Below are 18609 nucleotides of genomic sequence, written 5' to 3' on the forward strand. Positions count from 1 at the left end.
CTCAAAGGCTCTAGAGTTTCACACACAGCCTGCCAGGTCATACAGCAAAGAACAGCAGAGACAATCAGCACTAGAGTTATCAGCAACGCTTACCACAACAGGGCAGGGCAGGACGGGAAGCTGACATTTTACAAACACACGGAAATAAGAAATGAGAACTTCCCTTTCTGTGAGAGACCCTCTGGCAATAGAGAAATACAGCAGTTTCTCATACATAGTGCCTGGCAAGTTATTCTAGCCTCTGTTCTGTTCCTTTCGACAATTACTGCACTTGTACCAAGATCCATTAGTTTTCACAGTGAAGTCTGCCCCATTGAAAAGAACAGCTCCTTCAGTGATCTTCCCGTAGACACTCACATGTCTGTCACCCATCAGTATAATTAATAATTGTTAGTTATTAATCACACTAATATTGGCACCCTCGTGATGATAGTTGTTTTTTATTACTATAATAACACTAATAATAGCACTAATAGTGACATTTCGATCCCTCTGTCACCAGCACTGTTCCATGGCTGTTGAGCAATAACTGCTGCCAGGCCGTATTCAGAGCCAAATGCATTCTTAGACCCTTTAGACATGCCAGCCACTATAAGCTCGCTTCCTACACTGTGGTAGTTGTACTTGGTCTTATTCCAAAGAAGAGATGGCACAGGAAAGGGAATATGCTGTGGATTGGGTGAAAATGGTGAAATATTATTATTATTATTATTATTATTGTTATTATTATTATATCTTAATATTGTGCAGGCAAGGTAGTGATCGACTTATGTGAATGAACCAATCCTCCAGGCAGCTAAACACCATGCCAGAATCACCCTGACACTCGTGTGATTGTGTAAATAATAAGAGGTGGACCTCCTGACACTTGAGTGGCCAAGGGCAAAGCATCAGGGCTTCTCCCGCTGCACCCAGCGCCGTGATGTCCTTGCTGTTGACAGTACCGCTTCCCAGTGTCTGGAGGAGCCTCGAGGCAGACCGCCACCAAGGCCGGACTGTCAGCTCTTACAGTGCCTGTGACCCGAGGTGTCCCGAAAGTCCCCTCCCCCAGGGAGGCGGCACCGGCGCCCCGGAGGGGATCAGATAAGAAAAGACAAGCCGGCAGCAATCGGCGGAGGTTCAAAGCGCAGGGGCGGAGGAGTGGGTGGGGGGGGGGGGGGGGGGCTTCACTGGCTGAGCAGGGCCCATCTGTACACTGGCGTGTTCAGAAAGCAGCGCATTAGCCAGATCAAACAGGCCCCTGTGTTTTCAGTAAACACGTGGAAAATGCAGGCGGGATGGGGGGGGTTGTGAGGGAAAGTGGCTCGCACCTGCCGCCAAGCAATTACGCGACGCGCGATGGGGGTTCCCCCCCCCCTGCTTGTGTGAGAGGGGAGGGGTCTGGAGGAGGGAGCTGGAAGGGTCCTGCTTTCTAAGAGACACGACAATGAAATTGATTAACCACCTGAACTGCTTCTGAGAACAGGTTTGGGTGCAAATTAAAGCCTCCCCGGTTAAACGGCCGTTTTCGTTCTCGTAAAGAAAAGCCTGATAAATATGAATGTGATGACAGGTCTCACTGCAGTGATAACACATCTCTCTGCTGAAACAAAGTGCATTTTTTTTTTCCCTCTGACCGCTATTGAATAAACGCGCCTCGGAATGCTAACGGCTATTGATTCCCAGCCCGCATTGCGCGTGTATCTGCTTTCGCCTCTCTGTGTTCGTGATCTAAATCCTCCCCGAGCAGATGGCTGTCTCGCTTTCATGTCTCCGTCTGAGCCGGTTTTTTTCCTCTCCTCTTGTCAGCACGGTGCGTATTTACTCACCGCCGCTGCTGCTGGTGCTCGGAGAGCTTTTTGAAAGCTGCGTAACTGGTTCAGCTGGGATAGCGCACTTCAGTAGACCCTGCAATTCGTTTATCCCTTTTGCGTAGCTTACTGTTTGAAGCAAAGTTACTCCTTTTCTCCTTTTTTTTTTTTTTTTAAATTAATCGTTCAGTCAACTTGATTCCTGGTCCTTAGTTCCTCCATATACATTGGAACATAAGACGAACGTTCTAACAACGAGAAGCATCCATCTGGCTTGTCTTACCCTGTCAGACATATGATCCTAATTATAAAGACGTGCTTTGTTAATAAGCTAGTCCTTCTGCATTGAAAACCATGAGAACGAATACAATAAACTGAAGGCTATGTACAGTTGAAAGCTTTATTCTGAGAGAGCCGGCTGTGGTTCTGCATTCACGCTGAGGTACTCTGCAGTTAAGCCTTTGTCCCTGTCTTCCACAGACTGACATGAAGACCAAGGTGCTGGAGGCCCGGTACCAGGAGGAGAGGCTGAAGATGCAGCAGAAGCACGACAGCGACGTGCAGAAGGTGAGAGCGTTTCAGTCCAGCCTCATACAGAGAACAGCGCAGATGTACAACGAGATTCATTTGTACTGTTTAAGAGAAATGATGGTCTGCCCCAACGTAGCTACTGACGTTCTCGATGATTCTGGTATAGGCTATGATTTCTCTCTTCTTTTTAATAGTTTGAGGGGAAAAAACAAACTGAAGGAAAATGGCATTTCTAGGATTGAAAGCTGTGTTCGAAGCAGTTCAGTTTATTTCTTTGTGGCTTCCTTCTTTTGGTAGAGGCAGCTTTGAGTTTTGTAGGAGGTGACAAATAGACAGATCCCTCTCAGTACATTAACCTGTTACTAGTAAAACCTGGAATGGCTCAAACTGCTGTAGGCTGGCCACACCGTGTCCATGGCTGAATATGCAGTCTTAGCGTAACAAAATACGACCGTTTTGAAAAGCACAGCGCCAGGTCAGTGCATTTTTCCGAAGGGCATCCTCCGTGTCACGGCTTCATGGCGGTCCGCACGAACACGCAGGGCCCTCTGAAAACAGGGACGGCGGAGTAAAAACCGCACTCCGCCTCGTCACGGGGGATGAAAGAGACTCGCGGCGGCTTTAATCTCCCGGGCCTCTCTCTCTTTCTCTCTCTCGCTCGGGCCCTGCGATCGCCCACGCCGGGGACCCCTCTCCAATGAATTATTCAGCGGGACGGAGGCCGGGGGCGTTCTTCACAGAGCCTCTTTGAAGAGGACGCCGCTCTGCTCGGCTCCTCCGAGCGCGCCGCATCCACGGGGCGCGTCCGGGATCGCCCACGATAATGACACATGGCCCTTTTTCCTCTGAGCTTCCAGAGAGCTTCACGGCCTGCGCTCACTGATGTCACATCCAGCAGAAAGGGACTGTCATTTGTCAGCATTCATTTCACAGAGATTCTACTCACTGACCCAGAGAGTGTCAGGAATTTCCTGCAAGGGCTGGTCTTGAGTTGTTTGCTGCTGCGATTCTAAAGCCCATTCATAGAAATCTTTGAAATCTTTCCAGATTTTGCCAATAAAATGATCAATGGCCACATTTGCATACTGTTAGCGTCACAAAGGATTAAATTTTAAATAGTGGTAAATATGTAATCATGATCGTCATCTTATGACTGGCTATAATCTTTCAGACAAGATGTGATGAAAACGTACATTCAAGAAACAAAAAAAAATATAGAAAACACTGGGTAAATAGCTTTTAAATGGTAATTTCTCTGTTTGTGTGGGTTTGTGGATTTCAGTTTTAGTCAATATCAGTTTTTAAAGCCTGTTTAGCTTATGCATTGACATAAAGAATTTAAGCTTCATACATAAGATTCATTTGGTATTTTTGAACATTGAATAATGTTTTTGCTATGGAGGCATAAAATACTGAAATACTGAAAATACAAAAAGCTATTAGACAGCAGCTGAAGGTTTGTACACGAGTCTGTGAATGTGTTGCGGGGGAGGATTTTTTTTTTTTATATAAAATATGTTTCATATGGGTAATTGCTTATCAGCTTCCTGGCAGCCAAAAGAACGGGATTGAAAGTACGGTGTAGTTGGGGACTTGTTTGCAGTAGAGATCCCTTAAAAGCCTGAAATGGCTCTCCTAAAAGCTGGTGTCTGTCCTCCTAATCGTAGTTTCCCTCCGCTCTTTCACTGACCCTCAGCGTCAACTTTACGCTGTGTGTGACCAAATTGCACTCTTTCAGGAAACGACGTGAAAAATGGTGCACCCTTAAATATTCGGGAGAGCGTTCTCTCCCCCCAAACCTCCCTCCCCCCACCCTTTGCAGGCTGCTTTCATCTTCACGGTGATGGGCTCAGAGGTTGATGAGTTTCGCAGCGGAGAGTGTTTTTAATTGGGGGGGGGAGTAGCAGAAGCCAATCCCGCAATGGCCGACATGACTTTTTGGAGGGAAAAATGGCACTCTTACATTTTCAGAAGTCTGCAGATTCAGACTGGGGCCTTTCTTTCTGAAATCAGTCCCCCACTCATCTGCTCTCTCGTATGGCAGTGTAGCTGGGAGCTTCAGTTGTATCCCATCATCCTTTGCTGCAGCATTTCTCTGAACTCTTATTAAAAAAAAACACACACACATACACCGAGCGATAAACGCTGATGGTCCCTGTAATCGTGTATTCAACATCAACATGCTTCATTCAGCCTTTGCAAGCTTGTGAACCTTATCAAGAGTATTGTGCAATAGAAGTGAGAGTTTGTTCAAGCATAGGTAGGGAATGAGATAAATGTTTAACGCTCTCTTGTAATGTAGGATGTGTCATAGAAGCAAGTAGATAATCAGCTTTCATAGTAATTGTTGGACAAAATAGGAAGTAGACCAGAAGCTATCAGTATGTTAGCTTCCTAGTAGTTTGTGCTCTACCTTCTCTTATATTCAGCTTGATGGAAAATTGCATAATATAAATAAAGTTCTACAATCAAATTCAAATCAATTAACTTTAATTTGTTGTACTGTGCTTGGAGATTGTAGTAAATCTATAAAACAGAATCTCATGGATCTTCTGTTCCTTCGACTGACAGGAGCAGGGGGCACAGTAAGGCCCCTCTGTTGTCATTTCTCGAGCCCACACACATTTGCACCAAACTGTGGGGCAATCCAGCGAATATGTTTCTCTGCAGTGCCTTATTTAAGCTCAAGCTTGAATAAAGGAGCATTAACGGCTGGTAACTGGCACCCAGGGCTGCATGGGTCAGCTTTAACCGTGACCACCGCACTGGCCACGCATGTGCTGTTATCCAGAGACATGCAACATTTTCAGCCTCGCATGTTCTGTAAATTGCCCATAGAGGTGAATATTTCAGCCCCTATAAGCAGAATCTGTGGCAGAATTTCACCTTGCACAGGCCCATTTATGCACCTGGGTATGTACTGAAGCATTATGGGTAAAGTAGCTGGAACATGAGTAGTGCTTTTCAGAACCAGTCCACGTGCTGCTGTCACACCCTCCCAGTCCTGACATGATGGGGGGTGGGGACCCTCTGAGGTGCCCTGAGGGACATCAAAGTGCCTCATGGAGGATGTTAATATTTGCTTAGGTGCGCTGTTCCACTGCTGGGTTTGTAGCTATATGTAGAGTAGCCCTGTCCTGGTGAGAATTGAGGTTGAGCGCTGCAGGAGCCCTCCCCCTTCTGAACTCCCCGCCCTCTCCACTGCCTTCCATTCTCATTGGCTCATTGGTGGGACTGCCTCGCCGTGGCAACGTGGCGACGTGGCCCCGACCGCCAGCATCAGCAGACGCTCGCCTTTGATCCTCCCAGGATGCACGGCACGGAAAGACCTTCTGGGAGGAGGACGAGCCCCTCTCAGCGTGTCACAAAGATGGGGGGGGGCAGACCAGATAAAGCCAGTTTCCAAACACTCCGCGCCTCCTCTTGGTCAGCATCTGAGCGCTGTGGTCCAGGTCACACTATGATCCGCGCACACGCACACAGGCCAAGCCGCCAACACTGAGCTCCACATTCTCTTTGTGGAGCAAGGATCCCAGCAGTTGCACGCGATGCGCTTGAATCTGTTTATTTTGTGTTTCTCTATTGAAGACCGAACCCTGGCTCTTACCCACCAGCAAATTCCTGCCTCTCATCAAAGAGGGCCGGTGCATCAGGGGAGCTGTAGCACGGTTTCCACAGCGCAACACAGTGGGAGGGTGGTGTAAGACTCGCAGAACTGGTACAGTAGATCACTGAGGAAAGTCCCCTGAACCGTGGAAAGGCGCCAGCTCTGGAGGTCATGGGTAGGTGACAGCATGGAAAGTCACTGGCTCGGAACCAGAGCAAAGGCGGCAGTCTCTTCAAAGAGACAACTTTTTTCTTTCTTGTTTATCGTTTGTTTCTTTTGTAGCACCTGTTAGTGTGGTTGGTGCCCCTCAGATTCCTGGGTTTGCAAATCGCTAACAGCCAGTGAGGATACAAGTGCATGCATAGTTTTCAAAAGTCTTGTTGATGTCCAGTCAACTAATACTTTTCTTTCTGGGTCTTTGTATTGCCTCATACAAAGCAGGAGACAGTAGTGGTGAAAAATTCACTGGGTTGAGAGGTCCCTAGTCTTTGAAGTCTTACATTTTGCCTATTTATATCCGGGACCCCCTGAATGATGGAGTGAAGCATGCACATCAGTAGATCAGCAAATTTCGCTGAGAGAAGTTGCCCCTAAGTGCTGATCTAGGGCCAGTTTTTCTATTTGTCTTACAATAGTTGAACTTAGAACTGTGTTTTGGGAGTCTGGTCCTAGATTAGCATTTGCTGGCAAATTCTGCCTCGAGGAAAAATTTTAAACTGACAATCTTTTGGGAACACATAACATCCCCAGAACTGAAAGTATGGTGGGTGAAAGGTAGGCTACAGATGAAAGGCTGTTGGCATTGACACCGAATTATTCAGTTAGTGTCAAATTTAGCCTTCAGTGGGCTGTCAGACTGAATCATTCTATATCTGTGGTGTAGTTTCTGCATCCGAGCATGACACAACAGCAAAAGATGTGCATCAGTCCAGCGATGTTTAGTTTACAGTCGTCTCATTTTGGCTTGTTCTTTGTTGCAGATAAGGTTCTGAAAGATCAGTCTTTGGAATGGATCTTTAAAGGAATTTATATTGATTATTCGCTTTGAAATAAAACCTCTAGCATCTTACAATATCATTTAAGTTGTGTCTTTATTTTGCGATTGCTGGCCTGTTGTTTTATTAAAAACGGTTTTTACGTGCATGGAGATCTATAGTGAAAATGTTTTGCTACGGAATATTCCATGTTATCATTCCTGTTCCCTTGCTTTAATAAAACCATAAAAAGCATGTTTTAATGAATATCAACTGTCAGCAGTAAGAGTGGGCATAAATAATCATTCATTAAAAATGCTCCTCGATCATTCGATATATGCTAATAAGCTAAGTAGGTCGGCAAATAAGATTGAATTTGCTTGAACTATCCTACTTAGATAAACATTGACATTTAAAACTCATACGGGGTAGACGGCACTTCACTCGAGTAGGAGGACTCTAGTTTATGCGAGCTGTAAACAGCTGTTGCAGGCAGGAGGCTAGGCAGTTTTGAAAGGTCTAGGCCATGAGACCGCGGCAAAGTGAATGTTCCCTGATCTGTTCCAGCATGACACCGCTGCATAATTGAAAAGGAGCATATCTCCCATATTTTGATGTAACACCTTTAACTGTAGAAGCGTGCGACATTCGCAATGCAAAGCTGGCATACCTCGACACCTCCGTCTCCAGACGTCATCGCGCTCAGCAAAAAAACAGCAGGAGATGAAGTAAAGTTGATGGCTGCTTGTCGCCTTGAGGGAAACCCGCATGGCTAAATCACTCCTTAGGGCGCACTACCTCGGATTTCTAAGGTTTTTGCAGAGTCACATGGATCACCTTCATCAGGCCCAGATAACACTAATGACCGCAGAGCGAGCGCCCTATGCGCCCCTCTCTTAAGGAGCGCATTAATACATCAACGCCTCCGGCTGGTACACACACTGTTAGAAGCCACTGAGTGAGGTGTCGCTGTTCGTCCCGCCCTGCTTAAGTTTCGCCACAGAATGTTCCGGGTCCCCTTCCCTTATTTCTGTTCTGTGTTCTGCTGCCCACATTTTCAGTCAAAATAAACTGAGGAATGTATGCAAACTGAGGTCTTTAACTTAAAGTGATCGTATGACTTACCTTTAAGTACATTGACCCTTGGTCCTTTTGATTTTGTTGCTTTGTTATTTGTTAGCAAAACAAGTCTAGCCAGCATTTATACTGTCGCGTTGGGAAGAGGCAGACTTGTTAAAAAGGTTTTATTAGTCTTTCTGGTGATATTGCCTCCAGGCAGGAATATCCTTAAATATGAATTTGTTTCAGAATTGTGGCTTTGCTTGTGTGTGTGTGGAAATGGTGCTGTCCCTGTTGTAGATCTAGTACCTCCAGCAGAGGGAATGGAGAACTTAAGACTGAAGTTCAAAATGGAATAAAAAAAGATTTCTATGCAGATAAACATCCACAGACTTTGTCTTCTTGTGTTTTGCACTTATTTAAAATGCTTGACCTCTTCAAAGGGCAGAAGGGAGTGAATTTTGGACCTTTATCTTAGTAGGTGCTTTTGAGTCTGATTGAGCTCATATTTGCTGAACAACTGAATAAAGCCAATGCTTCAGAACTTCACCCCAGTGAAAAGATTAACAGAAAGATCTGGGTTGCTGATTGTGACAGAGCTGACCGATGCTGTACACATAAATTAACAGGAGTAAAACTTAATAAAAAAGTAGTCTACACCAGTCTACAGCGACCAGCACACAAAATGGCTTCCAAAAGTCTGAACTCCACTCTGTGTGGCCACACACCTGTATATAACAAGCCTAATTAGGGCAGGTGTGACCAATTAACTGGTTCACAGACAGACAATACCAATAGACAGTAACAAAACAATTAAACAATTATTAAACAATCAGTCAAAATAAACACAAAACCTGTCTCAGCTATAGTTGATTGATTAAAGCCCCTATGCCACAATATGGATAATGGACAACATGAGGTTCCTCAATTTACACAGCTGGACATCCAAACAACCAATTTAACAATTAAACACCCAACATTTAACATTTAGTAAGTTGGGGTGGGGCGAAGGGCTGCTCCTTCACATTTCCTCCCCAAACTCCCAGTCTCACGCCAATGAGATGGCCAGCACGGTGGCTCAGGGTCCATAATGTCCATACACTGTAGGCCTTGGCACCTCCATTGTGGGTCCCTCCTGACAGGACCACCGGACAGCAGGTAACTTCCTACCAGCCTTGCAGACAACCACTCCCTCTTTCCATCCTGGGCAATGTAGCTCTCCCCACCGGCTCTATCCAGACTTCTCTGGGGCTCCCGTGCTACCTCCACCAAGGGCTACAGGGTGGTCTCTCGCTGGTCCCTGGCCGTTCCCCTTCCGGTCTCCCGAACTGCTCCCCTTCTGCTGCCCCTGCACCAGCTCTCCCTCCTGGCCTCGCCAGTCCCTGAGGGCTCCCCGAGCTATGCCCCAAACCGGGCCCCACAGGTCAGCAGTCACCGCAACAGTTCCTCTCTGTCCTCTTCCGACGCCCCGATGGCGCCACACAGAGGAGGTTCAGACTTTTGGAAGCCATCTTGTGTGCTGGTGGCTGTAGACTGGTTCTCCTGTGTTTGTGTGTGGTTTTTAAATAAATTGCTGTTTTTGGTAAGTTTTATTCCTTCTGTTAATTTATGTGTAGAGCATCGGCCAGCTCTGTCACACCGATATTGCAGAGTCTCTGCTGCTTATCATAGATGCCACTCAGCCCTGTCCTCGGCCAGCTTCTCTATGTCAGAAGAGGAAAGCATTAAAAACATACAGCCTGTCCTGCCACCTTCTACTGCATTCAAGATGTGTATTGATGTGTACTGTATTGGGAATTAAGGGGAAATAAATGTTGAATGTTGAAAATAATGTGTCCCCCCCCCCCCAAAATAGATTTTGGACAGGAAAAATGGTGAGATTGAGGAGCTGAAGACCTTGTACAGAAACAAGCAGAAAGACTCGGAGGAGACCATTCGCAAGCTGGAGAAGAAAGGTGAGAGCCTGAGCGAGAGGAATTCCATTTTCATCGGCCTGTGGGTGGGGCAGTCTGCTGGTGGGTGTGACGGTGACTAGCTGCGTTGAGTTTAAAGCATTAATGAGACCACAGCTATGTCAGCCATGCCACAAATGAACAGTCAGCGCAGTAAAAAGGACAGCCAGATAGCACTTGTAAGCAGGGACTTAAAAACACGCCTGTGGTCGTCTGCGCACTCGGTGGGCAGTCAGAGAGGGGCATGTGTGTGTGTGTGTGTGTGTGTGTAAACCTGAACACCTGTGTAGACTGCTCGAGCTAAGTCATACCTTAAAACCTTTCTTTAGAGCAGACTGACTACACAGTAGTGAACAATGAGGTCATTGTCCTGCAGGATCTCACATTCTTTTCAAGTTCGAAAGACATTAAACTGATCCACGGCGCTGTTTATCTAAATCTACCTGAACTTTGCACTGCGTGATCAAGGTATTAAAAACCCCATGAAAAGAAGTCAGTGGCTGTATAAAGACAGTAATTAAAGCTTGTTTTATTGGCTGGCTTTGTGGCTGTCTGCATAAAAAAGTGCTTCCTGTGCTGGTGGATTGGGTTGGCCAACGGCATCCAGCGCCACTGCAGTCTGCATGATGCAGAAATCCCCATGGCAACGGCTCACCGTGTTCATTTGTCACATTTTTTCTCCACAGTGCAAAGCCTCGTGCGAGAGTCGCAGGTTGTTCGCGAGAGCAAAGACAAGCAGATCGCGGAGCTGAAGAAAATGTTGGATGACACATCGGACTCGGCAAAAAACGAGTGGGAAAAAAAAGTAAAGAGATGGGGTTTTTTTGGGTCTTTTCTTTCTTTCTTTTTCATCCCCTCTGCAAAGTTTGAGTCAGCTCCATGTCAATGCAGGAAATGAATTGAAATTCAGTTCACTATTTCATCACTTTGAATGTAGTAGCACTGATAGCTCAACCCCCTCACTGCCTAGCAAGATATAGACTTTTTCTGTTTTATGGTGAGGAGTCTGAACATGTGTCATTTGCACTGTGGTTATGGGTCTATGGCTTCAGAGCTCAGAGACTGATATGACCAAGGATGAGAGATAGAGAGGCCAGGCATGTCCTACCACTGACCTTTACTGTGTAACCAAAGTTACATTTAGCAAAACACATCTTAAAGGCTCAACACATTAAGGCATCAATACTTTAAGACAGTTATGTGCTAAATTATAGGAGACTTGGAGTGCAAAAGCATGCTAAGAAAAAGTTAGCCTTATGTCCCATCCTTTTAGCATGAGGCCCAAATCATCTTCTGTTATTGTCGTTAGCTGGCTACCTGATCTTGAACAAGGAAACAAAACCCATGAGTGATTTGTTTTAATGCAACACCTACAGCAGACCTAAGGTGGGAATTGACTGTGGAAGAAACATCTAACAGATGATGTCATATGCCAAACAGATTTAATTCTGTTGGCAGGAAGTTCTGTTCTAGGCAGCCTCTGTATGAATAGTGACAATCTTAAAGATTTGATATTTGCCCTTTGTGTTGATTTGGCTGTTTGTCTTTATATAGAGAATGAACAGAAAATGAGACGATTGCCCTGTTAAGAAATACTGTTCCTATAGCATGTTGTGTGTTCTTCAACCTCTGGGGTTTCACTCGAGCATTTAAGATGCATCTACAATTCACATCATTTGTTCACTGGTAAAACCACATCAGTTTGTGAAGAGAAAGCTGGTGATAGTGCGGGAAGTAGGTGAACGACAGATTGAGAAAGGGGTGCTCCGGGTTGGGAACTGACTGGCCCTTGATTGGATGCCGATTTTGTCTCGGGCTCCCAGCTGCACGCTGCTGTTGCGGAAATGGAGCAGGAGAAGTTTGAGCTGCAGAAGAAGCACACCGAGAACATCCAAGAACTGCTGGAAGACACCAACCAGCGCCTGGCCAAGATGGAGTCCGAGTACAGCGCACAGACACAAGGCACAGTGAGTGTGGCCTGCTGGGAGGAGACGCGGGTTCTTGTTAAGGTGTTCTGCTTCTCCATGAAGATGGACCCTGTTGTAGTCTCAGGACTTCTAGGCTCATATCGTCCCAGTTTGTGCTTCTCAGACTGAATACAGAAGCGCACTTTGGTGGGTTTTAAAAAAAGGTGGCCTTTGGGCAAGATGTTTATGGTAAACGGAAACAAAGATTTATTTAACAAAAAACATGCTACTTACGCGTGAAATACAGATCAGTTTGTCCCAGGTTGTGATCCGTAGATGCAGTTAAGGCCAAGAAAGGATGGCCTTTTCCTGGCTTGGGCAGTTGTTGCTCAGTTAAAATACATTTGACTGAACACAAAACTGCAAGCTTTTCAGAAGTTTTTCAAAGTACATTAATCTTGGTACCCCAGTCAAGGTACCTTTCTCTCCAAAGGACAATTCACTAGGAGGATGGATGCAATGCTAGGCAGATACAGGGCTATAATAGCCCTCTTTAACGCCATTTTGGAATGGCTTAACAGAGGGCAGCAGAGTGACAAGGAGCAGGGCTCGTAACCACAAAGTTACCATTGAAATTCCCTTTGGGGCGTTGTTGTTGTACCTTTGGGCCAGGTACTTAACCCAGAATTCCCTCAGTAAATATCCATCTGTTTAAATGGATAACATGTAGAATTGTAACCTATGGAAGTCACTCTGGATAAGAGCATCTGCTAAATGGCAATAATTTACTGAAATGTAATGATCAGGCAGGCTTTGACACGAGCCAAAATGACACTAAAAGCATTTTTGCAGTATGAGTGGTGCTTTGTGGGCCATCAGCAGTATGTTATCATTAAATGTGAATTATACAATCCTGACAGACAAATGGATGGATTGACAGATTTGAATTGTTTAAGCGTATCTACTTTTGAATAAAAATACTGCATAGCTGTGGATCAAACTGTTCAGATTGCAGAGGAGCTTAAAAGGGTGTAAGGACAGTGGAATCAGTGGAATTAACACTAGTTGTACAGAGCTCTTATATCTTTTCTGAAACACATGCAGACATTTTGAGTCCATTGAACCGCATTTTGTATGCTGTGGAGTTGTGTGCTGGGCCCTGAAGTTAATTCGGTGAGAGCGTGTGTAAACAATACCCTAGAAGTATATAACAATGAGTCAGATGCAAGGAAGCCAGCAGAGACCAGGGTTATTGGCATGCCAGGGGCATATTGGCAGATGTGATTGGCAGGCTGCACACAGAAAATGAAAAATAAGAAATAAGATGTAAAAACATTAAAGTCAGGGCATGTGTTCTGAGGGCTTATGTAAGTGGAATGGATGTTATTTGTTCACATAAGATTTGGGGGCCAGCAGCACTGCATGCTGGAGTGCAATGCTGCTTCAGGGCTATTCTGATTGGCTCTTTGCATAACACTGAAAGAAGAGACCTCTTTGCTGTTTAGTTGGGTTTGTAGCCTGCCCATCTGCACAGAAGGCAAACTTAGTGGTGTTTCACATACACCAGTGACACCTGTATGTTCCCAAACACTCACGCCTGAATCCTGCAATGTCCCGTCAGTTGTTTCCCTCCTTGTAACTGGAAGATGTTAAAATAGCATTATGTATACAAGCGTGTTTGAGTACACAGGCACAGCAGTGCTAGAATGACCTTTGTGTTCATTTCCGTGGAATTTTAAGGAAAGTGTTCAGATTGCTCTCAGTTGTTTCCATTTGCTCGTACATTGGTTGCTCCTAATGGCCATTACAGTTTAGGCTTTAATTTGGACTCGATCAGGTTTCCCATGGCATTGGCTCTGCTGATACCTATGCCATCTGGGTCCTGACTGACATTCACATCACTCACACTTCAGAGAGCACCACTCACTCATAAAGTCTTCTCATGTCTCTCTGTCCTTCTGAAGCTTGAAGTCCAGACTTTTGGGGAGTTTTCTTTATTTGCACCTTGGTTAAGCTCTCTAAACTTGAGAACGTGCACCAGGATTGACCCCTTGACAAAAAAGAGTGCCGTGCCGCTCAGCACCACGAAACTGGGTGGAGAGTATTTGACTGCTTGGCACAGGACAGTGACAGCAGAAACGAAAAGGGCCAATCAGACACAAGGCTGCATCGCCTTCAGTTAATGTAACATCTTTGAAATTAGCATTCAGCGCCCATGACAGGAAAGTGCGGCTGTGGAGGAGAATGGCTGGTGTCTGTCTGCAGGATCACATTTAAGAGCCATCAAAAGCCGCCAGAGCCTACGGGGGCAAGCCCCCATTTCATAATTGAACGATGCACGTCTGAGGGCATGGGTTAAGATGAAAGAAGCCTCTGTCATTGAAAATGAGCCTCCCCGTCACTTCAGCAGCTGTTATTTTAGGCTGACCGCCCCTTTTTTCAGTGAGCTTTAAGCTGTCAGCATCGCCAGCTGTGGGGGTACGCGCTGCCGCAGTGCGCAGGGGTTGTGCATATTCTGTCCTCGGGGGGCATTTAATGTCCGAATGTCGTGACGTTTGAAATCGCTCTTTTCTGTCATCCACATAAAACATGTGGCCATCACCTTCAGTGAATATTGACATTGTACAACAGTTAGCATGTGTTACAGATGCAGTTCCTGTGCAGAAAGACTAATAAGGGCCTTCCTATTTGTTCACTTATTCAAGTGATGTCTCAGGTGTTTCAGTACAGTTGTAAAATACTTTTGATGACACTTAAGTAATTCATAGATATTTATAAGTAGGCGTTGGCTAATCCATGCTTAAAGCTGGAACACCTACCTGTTTGTGTACAGGTAACCCAGCCTGTGACGCCACTTGATTGCCACCTGACATAATTCCTACTCCTATTTTTCTAAGATGTGCATGTTTTCACAGCGTAGACAGTCCTTTAACACAGAACCAATGGAATATAACTTAATGCATGATTGTTTAAATGAAATGATTCCAGATACATCCTTTACTTCCTCCTGGAAGAGATCAGGATCACCATAAAATCACTCCAAAGAGGATGTGAAGACACAAGAGACAAACAGAAAGAATGGCTCACGCTATGTGTGTCTCATGCCCTCACTTAATGTGTTGAGGTGTAAAGAGGACATCAGTGGGACTGTGGGTAATGGTGTACAGATAAGCTGCTCACAGTGTATTCATGGCAGGCTTTCCCCTATTGGATAAGCCCCTGTGTCTTCCAGCAGTGTGATTGGACACTAGCCCATCCACATCGGAGTATAGACACCTGTTAACTGTATCCCTCCTCCTGCTGTGCTAGTGCCTGTGGTGTAGCAAGGTAACAACAGCGTTAAGCTTTAAGGGTTATTACAATGTAACCACAGTGTAATTCATGTGTAGCTACTGTGTTTCAGTGTCTTGTTGAAAAGTAATTAATGTGAGTCAAATGTTTTCGGTGTATCCAGTCACATGGGTTATTTAATCCTGGAGTGTAGCTCCACCACCAACCACAGCACTCCTCCAAAATCCAATCAGTCATCACTCACCTAAATGTAATTTCTTAGCTCAACTTAACCCCAACCGTAAATGTAACTATCTCCTCCACTAATCCAAATGCAGGACTGCCCCAGATCTGAATTGCCAAAGAATAATTCATTTGAATGTCAGGTCTTACTTCACAAGTAAATTACACAGTTCCAGTCAAGAGATCTATGTCCTTGATGATCCATCTTGAAGCTAATACCATAGAACAATTAACCTTCATCATTTCCATACAGATAAATTCCGATACCATATAAAATTGAACAAAAACTATGGCCCCCCTCCCACCTTGTTCCTCTTTGTTTTTTTTAGCAATTATTTAATATTACTATCCAGGTTTTGCCTTGGGTTGGTTTGAACCTAACCTTTGAAGTTGGATTCCACTCTGGTTTTCACAGCAGGGTGATCACGGAACAGTATATGTATTTACAATAGCACGTAATGAACTGCACTTGCTGTTACTTAGTGAGCTGGGTTTATTGGATCAGCATTCAATGTTGTGTAACATCTCCCTTATCTTAAGCTGTCTGTTACTGGCAGTACAGTCTGAAATATGCTAAATCAGTATCCGGTGCATCACTGTTTGTGATGCAAGTCAGCACTGTAGCTAAGGAAGTGACACCTGGAATCTAACCTCATATACTCTTTGAAGTTTATGCATGCACTCCAATTTGAGTCCACACTGAAGAAAAATTGCAAATGTGCATTTTGATAAATTGATAATGTTTGATGATTTTACGGATATGACTAATTGAAGCAGTTGTTCCAGTTTTGACTACTCAGATCCTGTTGAAGCCTTCATATTTTCTATGTATTTTGTTATATCAGTCATATCAACATTTTGACATACTTCACGGTGTTAAAGGGTGATTAGGTTTGTTCAGACAATATGTGTCTTACATTTTTAATGAAAAATAAAATGTATATGATTATATTAACGCCTGTTTTTACAGTTATAGTCAATATAGTTGGCTGTTTGAGAGGTAAAGACATGTCTCTTTAGCTTAGGTAATGCCTGTCTGGACTTAAATGCAGCTATTTTTTTCATTTCCCTGTGAAAAGACTGTTGTTGAAGTCAAAACTCTGCTTTATTTTCTTGGTAATTAAGAAAGTCTAATTTTCCTTATACATCTGACCACACACCTCTACTCCCTAATGAAATTGTGCTGTACTTTTTTTGGTCCCTTTGGTTTTTGTTGATTGGATGTGACATTTTTGCTAACAGGTGAATGTGCTTAGCACATACTGTATTATCCATGAAAAAATACCATAATCTATTTAAGTACGTGTGGTGTGGTATGTTGATGTGCTGTAAGATTGTCTGTCTGAAGTCCTTCATTAATTCTGTAGATTAGTTTCAGTCTACATACAAGGTATGTTTTGTGTACTTTTATTTTCTTGTATTGCCACTGATGGTAGTGTTTGGTTCTTGTCCAATGCTACAAAAAGCATTACAGTGAGACTGGTGTTCTTATCTGTGATTATCGCCAGGTGTTCCACGGAGCGACGGTGTTGAGCAGAGCTCTGTGTTATCAGGCCCCAGAAGATTAAGTGCCAGTAGAAGTCGGTTCCTTTTTTTTTTTTTTCTTTTTTAAAGGCAGTTTTTGTAGCGTGCGAAAACAAAGAGCTACTTTCAAGGTTGACGTTAGTGACCGTCCAAAATGCAACCTCTGTCAGCACCATCCGTTTTCATCAGTTCAAAGAACCATACATTATATCTTTAATCAAAAAATCTGTCGTCAGATGCAAAAACTTGCACCTCTTGCATTCCAAAAGACTCGCAGGATACTGCGTGCCGCGGGTTCTTTTCATTAGAAGAGTCACTGCCCCCACCCCCACCCCCACCCCCACCCCCACAATTCAACTGTCTGACTCTACTCCAGCAAGGAGAGCCAGACATTTAAGAGCCGTCAGTATGACTAATGATGTAATATTAATGATAATTTCTGTCAATAATCCCATAATTGAAGAGCCAGCATTAATGTTATAGTCTTCTCAATATTCTAAGTGGAATTAGAAGCAGCTCATCCATGTCACACATTTCTCAGCCTTTAGCAGATATGAAGAGGGCTGCCCTTCACATTGTAGACTTAGGAGGTAACTCCCTGGCCAGAGAGAAGCCGTCTGACATGGGGAAACTTTTTTATTTATATACAACAGTGTCCTGTGGCACCAAGGTAAATAACTTAACTAGGAGAAGATAATTGGGAGCTGGGGATGCTGGGAGTTTTCTTCTCTCGTGTGCGTTTCCTTTGTTCTTCTGAGTGAGAATTCACGTCAGCGTTTTTTCGTTTCCTTCTGCAAAACGAGCGCGCGGCAACATCAAAGGCGCCCGAGAATCCCAGATGCAGGCTGAAAGCGAGCAAACCGAGCCTCTGAGAAGGGTCTGAAACCGAAAGTGGATGTGCGGCCGGCGGAGCCCGGTCTGCGGAGCGTGGAGAACGGGGAGCGCTGGTTTAGCGTGCTTGCAGAGGCCCATTCTGGCAATGCTACCGCAGGGCAGGAGGCTTCGTACACTGCAGTCAGCTAGCATGGAACAGTGTAACACCACAGATCAACCACTGCTATGTCTGTGGTATGGTCTAGACAGATTCATATATACATTTGTACACACACATACATCTGTTATACAGTAGAAGTTTTGCACAAAAATTAACTAACACTGAAAGATTTTCCCAAACTGTGGTCATTTATAGGTTTGATAACCAACCTGTCAGTACAATAGCTATTAACAGTTGTGCAAATACACGGTAGGCTTCTGAATTCTTAAACCCCTGCATTTCCATTAATCCAACTCAGTGCACTGATGTACTATAAATAACTGCCCCAAAATTTGGTCTTTATCAATGGCTATTAACAGTGATGGTATGTACCAGAATGCACACTCAACTGTAAATGCATGGAGTCATTGTGTAAGGATTCATTGCTACAGCATTGCTCTCTGCAGTGCAGGGTCTGCATTGCTCTGTTTAACTGTGTGTACAGTTTATAATCTTAAACCCAGAATCTTCCGGCCCCTTTCTACCACACTTTGAGCCCCACCATTTATTGTTGATTGACTCTACAGGTTTTGTGGTCCTAACGCTCAAAGGAATGAATACCAACCAGGTCTTAATGCAGTGGTGATGCAGTGAAAACTGGACTGAATGAATTCAGGCCTAGGCACTCTCTCAGGTGAAACCCCAGTAAGTCAAAGGCTCCCAAACAGATAGTTAAGATTCTCATTCCAAGTGCTGAGAATGACCAGGATCCCAGGGTG

General features: G+C 44.6%; 1 protein-coding gene across 1 annotated transcript in view; it reads left to right on the forward strand.

Annotated features, from left to right (window-relative positions):
• Positions 1-18609, forward strand: part of cep112 (centrosomal protein 112) — a 105478-nt gene that overhangs the window by 21342 nt on the left and 65527 nt on the right. Inside the window, exons 8-11 of the mRNA XM_036552767.1 lie at positions 2271-2357; positions 9817-9916; positions 10600-10718; positions 11737-11880. Of these exons, the coding sequence (XP_036408660.1) occupies positions 2271-2357; positions 9817-9916; positions 10600-10718; positions 11737-11880 (450 nt within the window). The remainder of the gene's footprint in view (positions 1-2270; positions 2358-9816; positions 9917-10599; positions 10719-11736; positions 11881-18609) is intronic.

The sequence above is a fragment of the Megalops cyprinoides genome, chromosome 19, assembly GCF_013368585.1.
Source record: "Megalops cyprinoides isolate fMegCyp1 chromosome 19, fMegCyp1.pri, whole genome shotgun sequence".
Taxonomy (NCBI): Eukaryota; Metazoa; Chordata; class Actinopteri; order Elopiformes; family Megalopidae; genus Megalops; species Megalops cyprinoides.